The sequence below is a fragment of the Kogia breviceps genome, chromosome 10, assembly GCF_026419965.1.
Source record: "Kogia breviceps isolate mKogBre1 chromosome 10, mKogBre1 haplotype 1, whole genome shotgun sequence".
Taxonomy (NCBI): domain Eukaryota; kingdom Metazoa; phylum Chordata; class Mammalia; order Artiodactyla; family Physeteridae; genus Kogia; species Kogia breviceps.
The window spans coordinates 75,524,375-75,542,070 of NC_081319.1; the positions used below are offsets into that span (position 1 = coordinate 75,524,375).

General features: G+C 49.0%; 1 protein-coding gene across 4 annotated transcripts in view; it reads right to left on the bottom strand.

Moving 5' to 3' along the window:
- Positions 1-17,696, bottom strand: part of TRERF1 (transcriptional regulating factor 1) — a 206,585-nt gene that overhangs the window by 35,188 nt on the left and 153,701 nt on the right. For 2 of the 4 annotated variants that reach the window (XM_059075635.2, XM_067006222.1), the window contains 4 exons: positions 4,152-5,816; positions 2,674-2,720; positions 1,628-1,778; positions 261-563 (listed from right to left, as the gene is read on the bottom strand). In XM_059075635.2, the coding sequence (XP_058931618.1) occupies positions 261-563; positions 1,628-1,778; positions 2,674-2,720; positions 4,152-5,558 (1,908 nt within the window). In that variant the 5' untranslated portion in view covers positions 5,559-5,816. The remainder of the gene's footprint in view (positions 1-260; positions 564-1,627; positions 1,779-2,673; positions 2,721-4,151; positions 5,817-17,696) is intronic. The other 2 variants (XM_067006223.1, XM_059075641.2) reach the window with 2 other exon arrangements.

A 17,696-nucleotide genomic window follows, 5' to 3' on the forward strand; every position in this document is an offset into this window, starting at 1 on the left:
CACCCCTGTTTAATCTAGGAACATCTTCAGGTCTCTCAGAATCTAACCCAGACCATTAGCCTGGTAGAGTGCCAGGTGTTTACTGGGTAGCACGCAGTGCAGACATGGATGGGATTCCCAAGGTGGCCACAGGGGGCTCGGCCCGGAGAGGCCAAGCCACGTCTGAGCTCAGGCCAGTGGCCCTGGCAGAGCTGTCCCCATCTCCAAGAAAGCAAAGGGATGTCCCCACCCCAGGCAGGCAGGGCAGAGCAGCAACTCACAGCAGGCGGGTGGGGGGCAGCCCCTTGGGGTGAGTGTGGGGGAGAGAGGGTCATCCTCACGAGCACGGGCATCTCGTCGTCCGACATCGAGCTGGCTGGCTTGTCTCTGGCTGAGGGGGCGGCAGCGACGCTGTTGGCGAAGCCCTGAGAGCTGGGCTTGGGCGGGAGAAGCTTGACAGGGACAGACACGGGCATGACCATAGGCGTGAGGCTTTCCGCCTCGGGTGGGAGCTGCGGTGGCGGCGGAGGCGGAGGCGGCAGTGGCGGCTGAGGCGGAGGCACTGGGGCCTTCTCTCCTTCCTCCTACACAGACAATAAAGGCTTTGATCCTGGGCTGAGAGCAGCTCTCATGGGGTGGGGGGGGGATGCACTTTGCTCTTCCTGAAACGTTCCTGGACATCACACGTGGGTGACAGAGAACTGCTGCAGGGTGGTTTCCTTCCTGCCAGCCTGAGTCCCTCGGCTCCAGTGATGCCCGTCAGCAATGGACAAGGCGCTTGATTTTCTACATAAAAAAATCTTGACCGTGTATCACTTGTATATTAAAACAAATAGTGAAGAAAAATTTTTGTGTGGCTGTCATTGCTTTTAAAGAAAAGGACATGGACTTAGAATCAGACCCTCCCCCCCCAAAAAAAAAACCCACATAAGCTCTTGTGCAGGACTTTTTAATTCTATGGGCCTCAGTTTACTCATCTGTCAAATGGAGGAAAAGCTCTTTTAACTGGCATGGTCAGGAGACGGAGTGACCTGGGTCACATCAAAGTTTTTGGTGAACAGAGAGTTAATCCCATAGACTTAAATTAAGATTAACAGCATTCAAAGAATTGAGAGAGCTCTTTGAGTTTTAATCTAACTCTAAAACTGCATGGGTAGTTCACAAGGGTATCCTACCTGGATGATCCTAAGGGCATTTAAAGGTCTTCGGATGCTAGAGTCTACCACTAGTGCCCTAGTGAACAGAAAATGCTGGCTGGGAGCCCAATGGTCACACTAGCTTTCCCTGGCCATTGACTATGGATCTGGAAGGCCCAAGGGACCCTGGTGTTGAGTACTTCAAGCAGCAGAAGTTAAAAACAATATTGCATCGACATATTTTCTTTGCTGTCTTCTCCAGGAGCTGGAGAGGCTGGGATCCCCTAAAAGGATTTCTACCATCTCAGTTCTGGACTCTCGTTCATGAAGCCAGTGGAAGCGGAGACTGTGTGACCTGGCTGGCTCCCGGCGTCAAAGCTTGAGTACTTTCGTTAGGGAAGGACTATGCCTCCTCAGGTTTGCCAAGTGGGGCTCACATCACTCTCTGATGGCAGCAAAGCAAAGCAAGCAGCACATGGCCTGGGAAGGACCGGGGGCTGACTCCTGCTCACCTGTTTGAGGCTGGGGGAGGCCCTCATCCCCCCGTGGGACCGCATGTGGCCGTTCAGGGCAGGCAGACTCTTGAACTCCTTCAGGCAGATGGAGCATGTCAGCTTGTTCTTGGCATCAAACTGCTCCCCAAACACGCCTTTTGGTTGGCCACTGCTCAAGGGTAGGACCAAGTGGAGAGGACACACACATTGATGAAGGGAAACAGTGACTCATCACAAGACCTCCCACCCCACAACGAACCCATTTCATTCATCCAGAGCTCGCAAGGCCATGGCCCTACTTGTATCACCCCAATTCCCTTCAGAGAACTAAACCCAATTTGCAGATGGAAAACTGAGGCTCAAGAGTAGGAAAGGGTGTGCTCAAAATCATGCAAGAGTTGAACCAAACGTCTTTCTTCATTCCAGACCTTCAGGTGCTGGGTTTTTTCCCACCTCTGGCTTACGACCCTTCTAGAATCAGCTTCGGCTCTCCTCCTGCAGAAGTCTTCCCTTAGACACATGGGTCTCAAGTCTTCTAGTTCAGCATCCAGGTTGCATGCCTTAGTTTGTAAGGCTCTGGCTAAGTCTTTATTTACCAAACCCATGAGGGGAGGAAACAAGACTGTACTATTCACTGGGGCATCCTCATAGCTTAATTCCATGCCTAGCACACAGCAGGTACTAAATAAATACTCACTGAATGGACAGAGGGCAGAAGATGGGCTTTGGAGTCCTTCCCAGCATCCCTACTTTCTTGATGCGCAACCTTAAGCTCTCTGAGCCTCAGTTTTCTCATTTGTAAAATAATAATGATAATAATAGTTAACAGTGGTTGAGTGCTTACTATGTACTAGACACATGGTAATCACACCAACGCTCATTGAGCTACTTTTATTACATATGATATAGAGTAATAATAAGCACTCAAAAACAATAGCTGCTATTATTATTCTTATACATTTCTTTGAGGAATTGACTTTGAATTTGGAAATGAATCATGAGACAATTCAGGGAAATCTTCCAGTCTCCCAAAATGCCAACAAGCCTCCATGCATCCATCCTACCTTGAGTCAGGGGACCCTGGCTGGGCTCTGCCATCAGGAAGGTGCATCTATTTTGAGCCATGCAGGACACCGGAAGAAAGAAGAAAAAAAACAAATGTGTTTCTGATGGGAGGAGTCCTTGAGCGGCGGGAACCCCAGGGCCTGCACACTTCTAGGATTCTTTCCGCTCTCTGCCTCACGCTGACCGGGCTCACAGATACGCACGCCCTTGCCCTTCCACACCTGAGGCTTCCAGACCCCTTCCCCCCTGATGTTCCCTGGCTTGGGGCCACGCCCCCTCACGGAGCCCCACCAGCCACAAGCCCACCGGGACTCAATCCCCCACCTCCTTCCTTCCTGTTCTCCCTGTCCACCTACTCTGTACACAGACAGGCTCCATTCCCGAATGGAGGGCTGGATGACACAGCCTCACGCTGGGAGACCTCAGCTTTGGCCATGTCATCTTATTCGTATATTCACAAAGTCTCTCAGTTACTACAGGCCTGAGCCCTAAACAAAACAGGGTCAAGGGGACTTCATGCCTGGTCTTCAACCTTCATCGGAGCCCTCTCTCCATCTACCCCAGTCCTATTCAAGGTGCCCTCCTCCCCCGACCCTGTTGTCACTTGAGTGTAGCACTTGGGACACACCAAGGCCTAAATGGTGCCCAGGACACAGTAGGCAGTTTTGTGATCAAATACATTTTGGTAATAATCAAGGGTTAATAACCGTCACCCTCAGGCTGAATCTGGCCTGCAGACATGGTTTGCTTGGCTGGACTGTTTTAAAAAATCCTAAGAATGTCATTAGATGGGACATCTGCTCTCTAGTCCACACAGTCCTTATTATCTCATACCAGGCCATTTTGCTTATTGACTTTACCTGCCTGGATCCTGTGGGCAGCTAAGGTTTTCACCTCTGCAACTACACAAGGTATCCCCGTGGGGAGATCTGCAGTGCACATGAGCATATTAAAGGCTCTGAGAAGGCCAGCAGTACTGCAACCTGTTTCACTTTAAGAACCCCCAAATTTGTTTATCCAGAGAACCCATTCCCCTCCTCCCAGCAATATCCATTCAACATTCTACAGATCTCCTATTCTGGGCATTAGACTTTGAGAAATGCTATCATAATGTCGTCTCCCTCCCAAAGGGGGAAGGATTTCATAGGAAATTCCCTAAGGATACAGACTTAAGGGGCACCAGACACGGTGGTGGTCCCTGGGCACCTGATCAGGCCTTGACCGTTACATGCATCATTCAGGACCTGATACGGTGTATTGGCCGTCTCCTTCGTGAGACTGTAAGCTCTATGGGCAAAGAAAGGACTGAGTCAAAATTGCTTTTGCATTCCACAGCGTCTGGTTAACGTTTGTGGAATAAATAAAGAACAAAAGTGTTGGAGGGGTTTGGAGAGCGGACTGGGCACTGCATAGACTCAGCTGTGGCTGGCCCATGAGCACACTGAGACACCAGGAGAAACAGCCACTGTGAGAATACCTGGGGCCACACGGCACTGGGAGACGGCTGCTGGTGCTGAGGCCCCATGTTGTTGAGGTGGATGCCACTGGGGGACAGGAGCGGCCGGTGGGGGAGCGCACTGCTGACCCGGTTCAGGTCCGAGCTTGCCGGGTCACCCATTCCTGTATCTGGAGGCCCCAGGTCCCCGTGGGAGCTCAGCATGGCCTGGGCCTGCCTGTCGCTTGGATAAGTCTTGGGCTGACCGTCCTCAGGCTGCTGGTGCTGGGGCAGGTGGCTCTGCTGGTACATGGGGTGGCCGTAGGGCTGCTGGGGCTCCTGGTAGTAGTACTGGGGCACGGAGCCCAGCTGAATCAGCTGGACAGCGTGCGCCTGCTCCGGGGTGTACTGGTGAGGGTCCCTGTGATAAGAAGGGGGCTGCAGGTGCATCTGTGGCTGCCGCGACTCTGGCAAATGCTGCATCATGGGTGAGGACTGGTAATACTGAGGTATCTGCATCGAACCCTGCCGCTGCTGCAGCTGCTGGGGCTGCGCTGGGCGAATCTGCTGCTGCTGCTGTGGCTGCATTTCTTGCACTGACATCCGCGGCTGCCCGGCTTGCTGCTGTTGCTGCTGCGGGTAATACTGGTGCTGCTGCAGCTGCTGCATGTGCTGGGACAGCATCTGGGGGGCCTGCAGTGACTGTCCTCCCTGCACTGGCATCTGGGCCAGTGGCTGCTGGTAGTCATAATACGGGTGCCCTTGGCTGGGGTGCGGCCCAACCTGAAGAGCTGGTTTGGACAGCCCGCCAGTGAAACTAGGGTGAGGCTGCTGGGGCACCTGCTGGTAGCGGGAAGGGAGAGCCGGTGCTGGGGGCTCCATGGGCTTCTGGGACAGCAACTGGCGGAGGGCGCTTTCAGGGGCTCCATCCATCACCGCTGACTGGGTGTGCAGCACCTGGGCCATATTGTTGACCTGAATTCGCAGGTTTTGGTTGGCAAACACCTGGGTGAAAGAGTCTAGCTTGTGCAGGACACCGCTGGTGAGCTTCTGGGTCCGGATCTCGCTGGCCTGGGAGTAGGTGTACTGGTAGCCATCGGTAGGCTCCGCCTGGGCTGGAGACCCCCACATCATGTTCGAGTTGGTCAGGTTGCCACGTAGCTGGACATGGTTTCCAGGCCCTGCATGGCTTGCCCACCCTCCCTGCCTTGAGGTGTCCATTTGGCCAAGCGTTTTGGAGCCAACAGGCAAGCCCAGACCATCCCGAGTGTCTTGAGGGAAGTGGGGGGAGATGGGTGATGCCTGAGGGGCATCCATTCCAGCCCCGGGGACTGTATTCCCATAGTTGTGGTTCAGCCCACCGTGGATGCCAAGTGATGGCTGTTGGTAGAAAAGGTTCTCACCACCGTGGGCCACGTGATTGGTCTTGTACAGTTGCTGATCCCCCATGGTGCCTGACTTGATCGTGAACGTCCAGCCACAAAACCATAAAAAGAGATCAATGACACAAACCCGAAAGGACTGAAACCCTGAGAAGCAGAGAGAAACCGTCCACACTACTCCACGGCTGATATGTCCATGACTGTGGCTGGAGCCGGGTGTCCCTGTTGGCCTCTACCACGCATGTGCAGGGCGGGGGATTTTACATCCTCACCCGGGCTTAGGTACGGACCAAACACCACCGTGGTGAAGAGATGCTGCTCACACCTGCAAGACGAGATGCAAAGGACAGGAAAGGATTTACTTGGATGTTTTGCAATGAGCAACCGTATCTACCACAACCCATTATGGAAATAAACACAAAACAGGAGCCTGGATTAGAAATAGCCAGTTTCATACGTGTCACTCCCTTTACACTGATTCTGCAGACACTGACCCCCATGTGAGATATGAACTCTCTTACTTTCAAGCCATTGCTCAACGGCTCATTAGTTCATTGATTCGTTAATTCATTGTTTTGCTCACTGATTCATTCATCCATTCTTCTGGAACCCTGCTATTGAAAGCCCAGCACTATTCTAGGTCCTGCAGGGGATATAAAGAAGTTTAAGACATTCATTAATCAATTCATCTGGTCAAAAAATACTTACTAGACATAGACATCTACTAAGTGTAAGGCACAATGCTAGGAAATCATTAAGACATGGGCCATCTCTCAAGGAGCTTACAGTTAGAAAAGACAATTGGCCACAAGAATAACTACAGTACAAGGAGGAAAGAGATGCATGTAATAAAAAGGTAAACAATAACAGATAAGGAACTCATAGTCTGGAGAGCGTATTTCTAGCAGTAGAACAGAACCAGAGACGGTTTCAAGGAAAAGCAGTACACGTGTCAGTACACAGCTACCTGCCTCCTTGGGGTCCCTGCTCAGGGAAACATCTGTGCACAGTGCTGACCACCTGGTCGGAAGCCTATGATGTGGCCTGACTCAAAAAAATAGGCTGGGCCAATCAGACTCCCTCTCTTAGAAACATGAACTAGGAAATTTTGAGTGACTGGTCTAGTCTGATTTGAAGCCATACAGGTTCCTCTGTGAACTTCAAACTGGGGTATGTCATCCCCTGGGAGTACACGAACACTTTCCAAGCACTATACACACACATTCAAAGCTTTAAGAGAATCAATTTCCAGATCCTCAACTTCCATAAAAACCCTTTTCTAGATCTGATGGGTGACAGAATTGCAGGACATTTGGTCCTGTCCAAAACATCCATAAGACATTGGGTCCGTAAGATATTTGGTCCACGTCAAAAGGTCCCTGAAATTTGGTCTCATCCAAACTGTCCATAAAGCACATTTGGTCCATGCCAAATGGTTTTGGACAGGACCAGATGTCTGCTAACCAGTGACAGAGGTGCAAGTTGTCCTTTTACACCTGCTCTTTCACAACAGCCCTCCTCCCTTACAAAAGAAAGACAAACTCATCTCTTACTCATCCCATCCCAAACTTAACTGGGCTTATGCCCCAGGGATAACTCCCCCAGCTGCCACACGAGAGGGCACAGAACATTGAAAGTGAGCAACACTAATAAATAAGTAGTCAATCTTCTTTGCAAGCTGGGTGGCTTCCAATTCTTTTTTTCATTAGAAAGCCCTAATAGAAGTAAGTAAAATATAATTGTTAGTGATAGATCACTATGAGATTTTTTTTTTTTTTTTTTTGCAGTACGTGGGCCTCTCACTGTTGTGGCCTCTCCCACTGCGGAGCACAGGCTCCGGACGTGCAGTCTCAGCGGCCATAGCTCACGGGCCCAGCCACTCTGCGGCATGTGGGATCTTCCAGGACCGGGGCACGAACCCGTGTCCCCTGCATCGGCAGGCGGACTCTCAACCACTGTGCCACCAGGGAAGCCCCACTATGAGACTTTTGGTACATAACTCAGAAGCACATCAAGAACTAAGTTAACCCTGCTTTAATAAAACTTGTATTTTTATCTATTAGTTTATGTGAATGAGTTTTTCAGTGTTTACATCTATATAAATGAAAAATGGAAATACAATCAATGCTGATCCTTGTCTCATATCTCATGCAACAAATAGTATTCTTCCATGGATAAATAAAAAAACAGAAGAGATAACCCGGCACCAGCAAGATTCTATCTTTGGACCTGGGTGATAACTGCACGGGTGTGCTCACTCTGTAATAACCTGAGCTGTACACTCAGACCTCGTCACATACATGCATGTATGTTATACATCAATAAAAAAATTACTTAGCCAAAACATGGAAACAGCCTAAATGCCCATCAACAGATGAATGGATAAAGAAGATGTGGTACTGGGGCTTCCCTGGTGGCGCAGTGGTTGAGAGTCCACCTGACGATGCAGGGGACACGGGTTCGTGCCGCGGAGCGGCTGGGCCTGTGAGCCATGGCCGCTGAGCCTGAGCGTCCAGAGCCTGTGCTCTGCAACAGAAGAGGCCACAACAGTGAGAGGCCCGTGTACAGCAAAAAAAAAAAAGTGGTACATATATACAATGGAATACTACTCAGCCATAAAAAAGCACAACATAATGCCATTTGCAGCAACATGGATACAACTAGAGATTATCATACTTACTGAAGGAAGTCAGAAAGAGAAAGACAAACACCATATGATATCCCTTATACATGGAATCTAAAATATGGCACACATGAACCTATCTACAAAACAGAAACAGACTCACAGACATAGAGATCAGACTTGTGGTTGTCAAGGGGGGAGGCGGGGAGAGAGAGGGATGGACTGGGAATTTGGGGTTGGTAGATGCAAACTATTACATTGAGAGTGGATAAACAGCAAGGTCCTACTGTATAGCCCAGGGAACTATATCCAATCTCCTGGGATAAACCATAATGGAAAATAACATTTTAAAAAAGAATGTATATATGTGTATAACTGAGTCACTCTGCTGTACAGCAGAGATTGGCAAAACACTGTAAATCAACTATACTTCAAACAAACAAACAACCCAAACAACTCCAAAAAGCAAACAAAAGAACAATGTATTTACATGAAAAAATATTACTTTGAAAAGTCTCCAGCATCACCACCTAACGTACATTTTCATTGTAATTTTAGTTTTTATGTTTATTAATTATTTATCCAAATTAGAATATATTTTATGTTGTTTTGATTGCCTACATACTATTAATAATCATAATTATACCTCAAACACGAAGAAAATTTTAGTATTTAGAACTTTCTGATTTCAGGAAATTTAAAAAGTTTTAACTTCATATGAATTGTTACAGAGAAACAAGCGACAGAGTTTTAAGCACAAAAACATATTACATATATTACATTAGGGTAAAATTCCACAGGGGAAGTGAAACAGAAGTAAAATATCAAGGAGAAGGAACACTGACTATTAACGAAGAGCGTGTTCATGCATTTTCAAAATGGATGATGGTGGGTGTCAAATTCCTATGGTGTTTAGATTCCACTGGATACATTTAAAACAGTGATGTCATCGTTTTACTTAAAAATATCAATGTTTACAATGTACTGGAAATTGCATCTTTGGCAGACGTATAATAAAGAATGTAGATGTAAACTTAAAAATGTGTGAGAGGGTAAATGGTTTTACAAAATCCTTTTCTGGGGGATTTTAAGCAGAAAGTTTGAAGACCACTGCAGTAGGCCCCCTCCAACTGGGAGCAAGCCTGAGTTGGTCTCTGTCCCTTTCTGAATGACAGGAGAAGGAGATGGACAAATTCAAGGTGGGGGGTTTGGTTTGGTGGAATGAATGCTGGAACAAGGGAAGCAGTGGGACGGGACAAAGGTTGGCCAAAGATGGCTGGAGCAGATCCTGAAGGTGAAGTGATGCAGTGAGCCTTGAGGACTCCCAGTGACCACTCCCAGATCAGAGGGTCTGAGCTCCTGATCAGCAGCCTACTCCACAGCTCCACTGTCAGGTTCAAAGCAAACTCATTATCACATCCCCCCAAATGGATGCTCCTCCAAAGTCTCGCCCTTGACTCTTCCCTCTCTCTTAACCAACCACCACAACCCAGCAATTTACTTCCTAACGTTTTCTTAACTCCACCCATTTTTCTCTGGTTCCACTACTATCACCCTAGTCCAAGACACCGTATCTACCTTCTGCACTCTTCCAACAGCCTTCTGATTGGTCCCCCTGATTTCAGTCTTGTTCATTCTCCAGACAGCAGCAGCAGAATAAACTTTTCCAAACATAACTCTGCCCCCATCAACCCACTGTTTAAAACCCTTTCATGGCATCTTAGCAATCTTAGGTTAAAGACCAAAATCATTAACAAGGCCGACAGGGCTCCGCGGGGTTTGTTCCCAGCCTCACGATGTTCCCAGCCTCTTCTCCTTGTTCTCCAACACCTCTCCATCCCCACCCCCAGCCACTGTGGTCTCTCAGTTCCTTGAACCTGCCAAGCTATCTCCTACAACAGGACCTTTGCACATGCTGGTCCCCCAATTTGGAGAGCGTTCCCCTTCCCCACTCCAACTCGTCATCCAGCCAAGTCCTGGGCAACCTTCAGCTCTCAGCCCAAACTATACTTTCTTGGAAAGTCTATCCTGACACCCACCCCCAAGGCTACATCAGGGTCATTTCTTTTATGTTCTCATAAAACCATATTTCTTTCCTTCAGACCACTCTTCTCAGCCTGTAATTGTACTTCCACCAGTGCAATTATTTGATTAACGGATCTTTCTCTCACTAGGGCAGGGACCAGGTCTGTTTTGACCTATGATTCTATTCTCCAAATCTACCATAATTCCCCGTATATGGTAGGCCCTTTGATAAGAATTTGTTGATGGAGTGGTAATATTGTTGAATGAATGAATCCATAAATGAAAAAAAAAAATAATGATCAAGTGTCCCAATGAACTGAGATACAGAAAAAGACATTAAGGGTAGGTTGAGAAGATATTAAATTCTCATGAAGCATAGTTTGATTTTACCTGGATCCTGATGGACAAATAGGGTTTACAGAGGTGAGGGGACCAGGAAGGGTATTTCGGCTGAGGGAACAGCATGCACTAAGGCATGGAGTCAGGTGCAGGGGTCCATGCTGGGGACCATGTCCTTGTCAGGATCTCACTGATGATCAGGCTGAATTTGTACGGTCGGGGATAAATTGTGAGGCCTTAAAATGATGTCCAGCAGTGTTATCCTGTGGGTATCAGGCCAGGCCGCCTGGCTTAAACCTCGCCACTTAACCTTCCTCGAAAGCTTTGCACCAAGTCACTTCCCCCAGGAAGAATTACTTGTTGAAACTCATCAAACTCTGACCATGATCTGACTCTGCGTTCCTCCATCATGCCCCTGTGGGGGGAATGGAAGCTAGATAACTTTACTTCTCTTGACCTGTCTGTTTTGCTGTGTTCCCAAACTTCAGGGTAAGAGGGATTACTTTGTGTTCTGAGCTACAGGAATCTATTCTTTATTTGTTCATATTCTCAGAACTGAGAATGTAGTTTATTTATAAAGAACCCTAGAAAGTAGGGAACCCTAGGAAGTCAGAGGGGGGAATCCCGAAGTGTGATTCCCAGGCCAGCAGCATATAACATCACCTGGGAACTTGTTGTAAATGCTGATTCTTGAGCCTCACCCAAACCCACTGAATCTTGGGGGTGGGGACCAGCAGTCTGTGTTTTAATGAGCCCTCCTGTTGAGTTTGATGCCCTCTCAAGTTGAAGGCTGCCTCAGAGGTCAACTCCTCACATTCAGAGGAACAAGCTGAGGCCCAGAGCTGTAACTGCTGGACCTAGAACAGTACCTGACTCACAGGAGTAGGCAATCAAGAGTCATATACTCCTGCCCTGCCACAGAGAACGGACTTGAGGACACGACGGGGGAGTGGGACGCCAGGACAAAGTGAGAGTAGCATCGATATATATACACTACCGAAGGTAAAACAGCTAGTGGGAAGCAGCAGCCCAGCACAGGGAGATAAGCTCGGTGGTCGCAGAGCACCTAGAGGGGTGGGATAGGGAGGGTGGGAGGGAGGCTCAACAGGGAGGGGATATGAGGATATATGTATACATGTGGCTGATTCACTTTGTTGTACAACAGAAACTAACACAGTATTGTGAAGCAATTATACTCCAATAAAGATCTATTTTTAAAAAAGAGAATCATATACTGAATGAAAGGGGATATGGGGATATATGTATACATGTGGCTGATTCACTTTGTTGTACAACAGAAACTAACACAGTATTGTGAAGCAATTATACTCCAATAAAGATCTATTTTTAAAAAAGAGAATCATATACTGAATGAAAGGGGATATGGGGATATATGTATACATGTGGCTGATTCACTTTGTTGTACAACAGAAACTAACACAGTATTGTGAAGCAATTATACTCCAATAAAGATCTATTTTTAAAAAAGAGAATCATATACTGAATGAAAGAGAGGGAAAACGACCTCCCTAGGAAGATGTATGAAGGTAATAGCAAGACCACGTGCTACTTATTTTACATTAAATTTATGTATTTTTTGAATAGGTACTATATTCACATGGTTCAAAATTCAAAAGGTTTAAAAGAGCATACAAAAGACTGAAAATCATCCTAAATAAATACTTGAAAATAAAGTGAAAAGTTAGAGCAAAAATTTTAAAACGGGTATCTGCCCAAAGTCTTCCCCTCAGCCTTGTCCCCAGATACCCAGCCCCCCTCCTGGGACAGTTGCTCAGGTTCCTGTATATTCTAAAGATATTTTATGCTCATACAAGAATGCTTGTACACACCCCCACCCCTACCCCCTTTACACAGGCAGTAGCACACAGTTCAACATCTTGTCAAAAGGCTGTTTTAAACATATCATTTAAAACCTGGAAACTGTTCTTCTTAGTGGATTAGTCAATCCCACAGGACTGTTATAATACCAACTGAAGATTCAAGTCTTTGTTATTTTTCTAATAAGGTAACTGCTTTGCTCATTATGTACAACACTTCCCATTGGGTAATTGGCACCAGGAGCTTTTTCATTCATGAACAAATTAACAGAGCTACTGCTTTCACATTTCTTCGGTCAAGTCCTTCCTCATTAGAGCTAGACCCCAGGATTCTGGATTCAGTTCGACAAACAAATTGTCTGCTCAGAATCTGAGATGCTCTCTTTGATCCCCCTGAAGCATTATAGTCAAACGACCTGCTTCGGAGCCCATCTCCCCACTGTCTATCCAGTCATTCCAAGGCAGGGACACCATCCTACCCATCTTGGGTCCCCAGTGATTGAGACACAGCAGATGCTCAATAAACGCTCATTGAGCTGAAATGCCAAGCCAGACAAATGAGACCCAAAGCACTTCACCCCTAGATTTCCATGCTTCTGATATGGACCAAGGGCCAGAATTTACTATTTTCACAGGACCCTACAGTGCCACGTTCATGGAATGCTGTACATAATAATAAGCCTCTACAAAGATGTTTTAGCCAGGGGCTTTTCTGCACAGGGCCAGCTAGTAAATATTTTCAGCTTTGCGGACCATACGATGTTTGTCATAACTCTGCAGTTGCAGAGTGAAAGCAGCCATAAACAATATATAAATGAATGGGTGTGGTCGTGTCCTAATACAACTTTATTTATGAACACTGAAATGTGAATTTTATATAATTTTCACATGTCAAGAAATAGTGTTCTTTGTTTGATTTTTCTTCAACCATTTAAAGATGTAAAAAACCCTTATGGGCTCACAGGCTATGTACAAGGACACTCGGGGGTTGGATTTGGTCCCAGCCATAGTATGTTGACCCCTGTTCTAGTGCATCAAAGTTCCTATCCCCTCCCCCCGCACCCCCAGGGGCACCAGGAGACGGGGCACAGTCTGCAAGGAAGATATCTGCCCAAAAGGACCATCCTTTGAACCAGAGAGAGAGAGAGAGAGACGGGTGGGGGGAAGAGAGGAAGTTGACTTTGGCCAACGGCTCGGCAAGACTTGTTTGCTTATAATTCAGAAGGGTTAACACCCTGCTCCCGCCAGACCACCACTGCTTGTTTGGGGAAGAAAAACCAAAAAGATTTTCCTTTTTCTGACACTGGGCCGTCCTTCAGAGACTATATACACAATTCCCCAAGTGACTTGGCTTCGGTTTTCATCAAGACTTCCTCTCAGGTCTGTCAAAGAAGCTTAACTTGGACTCTCCTGGGATTCTGCTCCCCAAAAAAGGCTGAAGCCAAGGGCAGTTCTCCAAGACATGGGTTCATGGTTCATGGTCTCCTTTATAGCAATGTTGTTGTTCTAAATGTTTTCTGATTAGCCTTCTAAATAAAGCCAGTGGGTGTTTTATAATCCAGTAACCCAGTTACCGTGGACCAGTTCTGCCAATGCCGGCGATTAGCGCTGAAATCTTCCTCCATGTAGAGTGACTGGCGCATCCTTGTTCCTTCCCGCCCCACTGCTCCCTGCCCTGGGTCTCAAGCTGACGCTCAGCCCTGGGCGGATTCCCAAGTCTTCCTTTGGACACCAAGAGACATTTATTTCTCCATCTTTCAGGAGCACCCTGTAGCATCAGTTGCTTCCTCCGAGCCCCAGGAACCAGGAAAAAGCCTGACTCACAAATGGAGAGTTTGGAGTTTGCTTCCTGGGGACAGCTCTCCACCAGGACATGGAGATGGGAGCTATCTCACCTTCTGGTGTGCGGATCCTGTCGGTGCTCTCTCCTCTGGGCCAGCAGTAGTTCTCTACCAGGGAGTTAATTAACATCATCTTCCCCCCCGTGACTGCCACACACCGCTTCCCTCCCGCCCTAGCTGGCATGGAGCAGTGTGAATGATGCTGAGGGCACAGGGAGAAAAGTAGGGGACTCAGGAGTCTAGGGTGGCTTCCTGGAGGAGTGGCCTGAGTGGGCCCTATTGATATATTCCTGGATACAGTTTTTCAAACCACCCGCCTTGACAAATGGCTAGGCCTGGGTGGGGAGATTAAGAATATGGGAGTAGCCAGAGGTTGACAAGAGGTCCGCAGAAAGAAGGGAGGACAACGGAGATACCTGAAGAAGTCACACGTGAGTCCCTGGGTGACCCGAACGTTGACTACTTCATAATCACAAGTTTCTCCTACGGAGTTGCTGCCAGGAGAATTTCAGTAGCAATGTGACCGTATTCTGAAGACCTACTTTGTGCCAGGAGATCTGACTAGGTCATGACATCTGGCCTCAAAGCCCAGAGACTGGCATCTGTACCCGACCTTATCCTCTATATTCTTTCCTGCAAACTCACAAGGAGGACCTACTGTGCCAGGACTCTGCTAGGGGAGATGAAGACCCGCAAACCTATGTCTTGAGGCCTACAGTCTTGGGGGGCAGGTGCCAGGCTTCCTAAAGATCCATGAAATTTCACAAGGAGGAGGCGGAAGAAGGCCTGGCAGGGGGATGAGGTCACACCAGCCAGGACTCAGGAGGCACCGTGGGCAAATCCTTGCTGCTGGGGCCTCAGGGAGGGTCTCAGCGGGGTGGCCAGCTGGAGTGGTTTGGGTCAGGGTTGCAGGAAGGAACCTCCACTCCTGCGCCCAAGGACTTGAGGCTCAGGCCTTGTGAATCAGCACTTGGAACTACAACCAAGGAAAGGATCGCCCTCCCTACAGCTGTCCTGGGCAGGGCAGGGCAGGGCAGGGCTGAGATTGGGAGGCTTCCCTCTGACACAGCCCCAGGGAGTGTGGGGTGAAGACGGAAGGGAAGGGGGTGGCTGGCGGGTAGACCTGGCGTGAGGCTCCAGTCCCAGCATCAGGGCAAATTATAAACCTAAGAAAACACAAGTCAAGCACCTGAGGGCTCTGCTCCTATCACTCAAGCCCCACACCCAGCACCCTGGCCCGAGCTGCCGGCAGGGCCTCCAGCAGGTCAGCAGCACAGACTGGCTTCCTCTGCAGAGGACGGGAGCCGGGTGGCCAGCACTGTGCTCTGGGACCACATCCCCAGTGCTGCCCAGGATTCCAGCTAGGCTGTGAGGTTAGAGGATCAATTCCCAAATGGAGCAGCTGGCTTGGCTTTGGCCTGGCACCTTGAAGACATTAGACTGTACAAAAAACAAATGCCCCTTCTTTCTGGAAAGCAGCCCACAGTTCACTGGGTAACAAAGTCTGTGATGCTCCCTTGTGTGTGAAATAACTGCACGAAGGTTCTCGTGCTCGGCTGTCTGTCAGTCTCTCTCGGCCCTTCTGTCTGCAGTTCAGATGGGAGGTACCCCGGGTTATGACGTCAGTGCCACACTTGGGCATCCTGTCAACATAGGGCCCCGTCCTGGGGCGATGCCATGGCCCTTCTGGCTCAGGGTTCTAAGACTTTGGGGGGAATTCTGGGAGTCAAGAAACAAGCCAGAAAGGAGAACCTCTGATGTCTGGCGCTGGAGGCCTTCCCACCGGCACTTCCTGAGTCCCTCCCTCCTCCAGGCCCCTGTGGACCAGGTTCTGGCGGTTCACCCTCACTCTGGCTCCACCTTCCCAGCGGGGGTGAACTCTCCAAGGGCAGCTGGAGGCCCCTCTTGCTCCTCTCTGGGACCCAGCCTATGCCTCACATCTGGCAGTACGCTAAGCAAGCGTTTGCTTGAGGGAGCCAGACAGAGGACCTCGCAGCTCCCCTCACATCCCCCGTCGCCCTGGAGCCCCTGGACTGAGGTTTGACTCAGTGACTTCGCTGCCCCTGGCGATGTCTCCTTTGTCCTTGTGCCAAGTGAAGGAGGCCGGCCTTCTCAATCAGATGAGAGAGGCACCCGGAGCGAGCTCCCGGGGCCCGTGGGAAGTTGCTGGGAGGGGAAGCAAAGGGTGAACAGACCCAGGGATCGAACTGGGAAGACATCCTGCAGGAGACAAGCTGATGGGAGCTGCCGAGACCAGTTCTGTCAGGAGGGTCTTGTTCCAAATGATAGCAAGCGCCAAGATTGAGGAAAAATGCCTGCTTTCATTTACGGATGCTTCTGGGAATTCAAGTATTATTACAGAAAAAAGTTGGAAGTGAACATTCACCTGAGATTCCCGCTGTTGAGGTTCTGTGTGCGATGGTGGGAGGACCACAGAGCTTGGCTTCCGTCTACCCAACAGCTACTGAGAAGCCTCAGGGAATCAAGAGGGTGTCTTGCCCTTTTCTGGGTTTGCTCTCTCCTCTGGTGATCCTTCCCTCCTGGGAAGCCCCCAAGCCTGTCTGGACTCACTCAAGACAGATATCCCATTGGTCATTGGCCCTCATCATCTCACTGCCTCAATTTCTTGCCAAAATAGCCTCCCTTGGCTGCTATAAGACCAGAGGGCTGGGCTTCCCTGGTGGCGCAGTGGTTGAGAGTCCGCCTGCCGATGCAGGGGACACGGGCTCGTGCCCCGGTCCGGGAAGATCCCACATGCCGTGGAGCGGCTGGGCCCGTGAGCCATGGCCGCTGAGCCTGCGCGTCCGGAGCCTGTGCTCCGCAACGGGAGAGGCCACAACAGGGAGAGGCCTGCGTACCACAAAAAACAAAACAAACAAACAAACAAAAAGACCAGAGGGCTGAAGTGATGCATCCACCAAGGGCCCCGGCAGCTGAAGTGAGCGGGCAGGCATGGGGCCCCTGGAGCCTGGGGGCCTCGGGGAAAGTGAGGACCAAGCCCTGGATGAAGGATCTGCAGGCCCAGACACGTGTCCTTCTGTTTGTGTGAAACGTCACTCCTCCAGGCCAGTCCTCAGACCAGAACCAGAGCAGAACCTTGGGTGTTCTATTTTTCAAGCAATGCTAGATTTTAAGTTCTTTAGGAGCAGGACTGTCTTCATACCTCTGCTTTTACATCTCTCTCTCCTTTCTCCACGGTGCCACGAGCAGTGTTTGACTGAAAGCAGACCCACTCAGTGTTTATGGAATGCAGCCAACAAGTTTGTCAAACTTCTCTTTCTGTTGTGCATTCACAGGTCACATCTAATTAACTGATGTACCTACAGTAACAAGGACAACGGGCACAAGCAGGTTTGGAAACGTAGGTGATGCTCGCTCAGCCCCCAACCTCATTTGAGGGAGTGGGTGCTATGTGTGTGGGTGTCTGGGAGAAGGTGGTGAGGTAGGAGTTGGTTAAAGACCCCTGTGTCTGCATGTGAATGTGCCTTGGGAGCTTTAATACACTACAAAAAAGCATGATGTCAAAAAATCTAAAAACA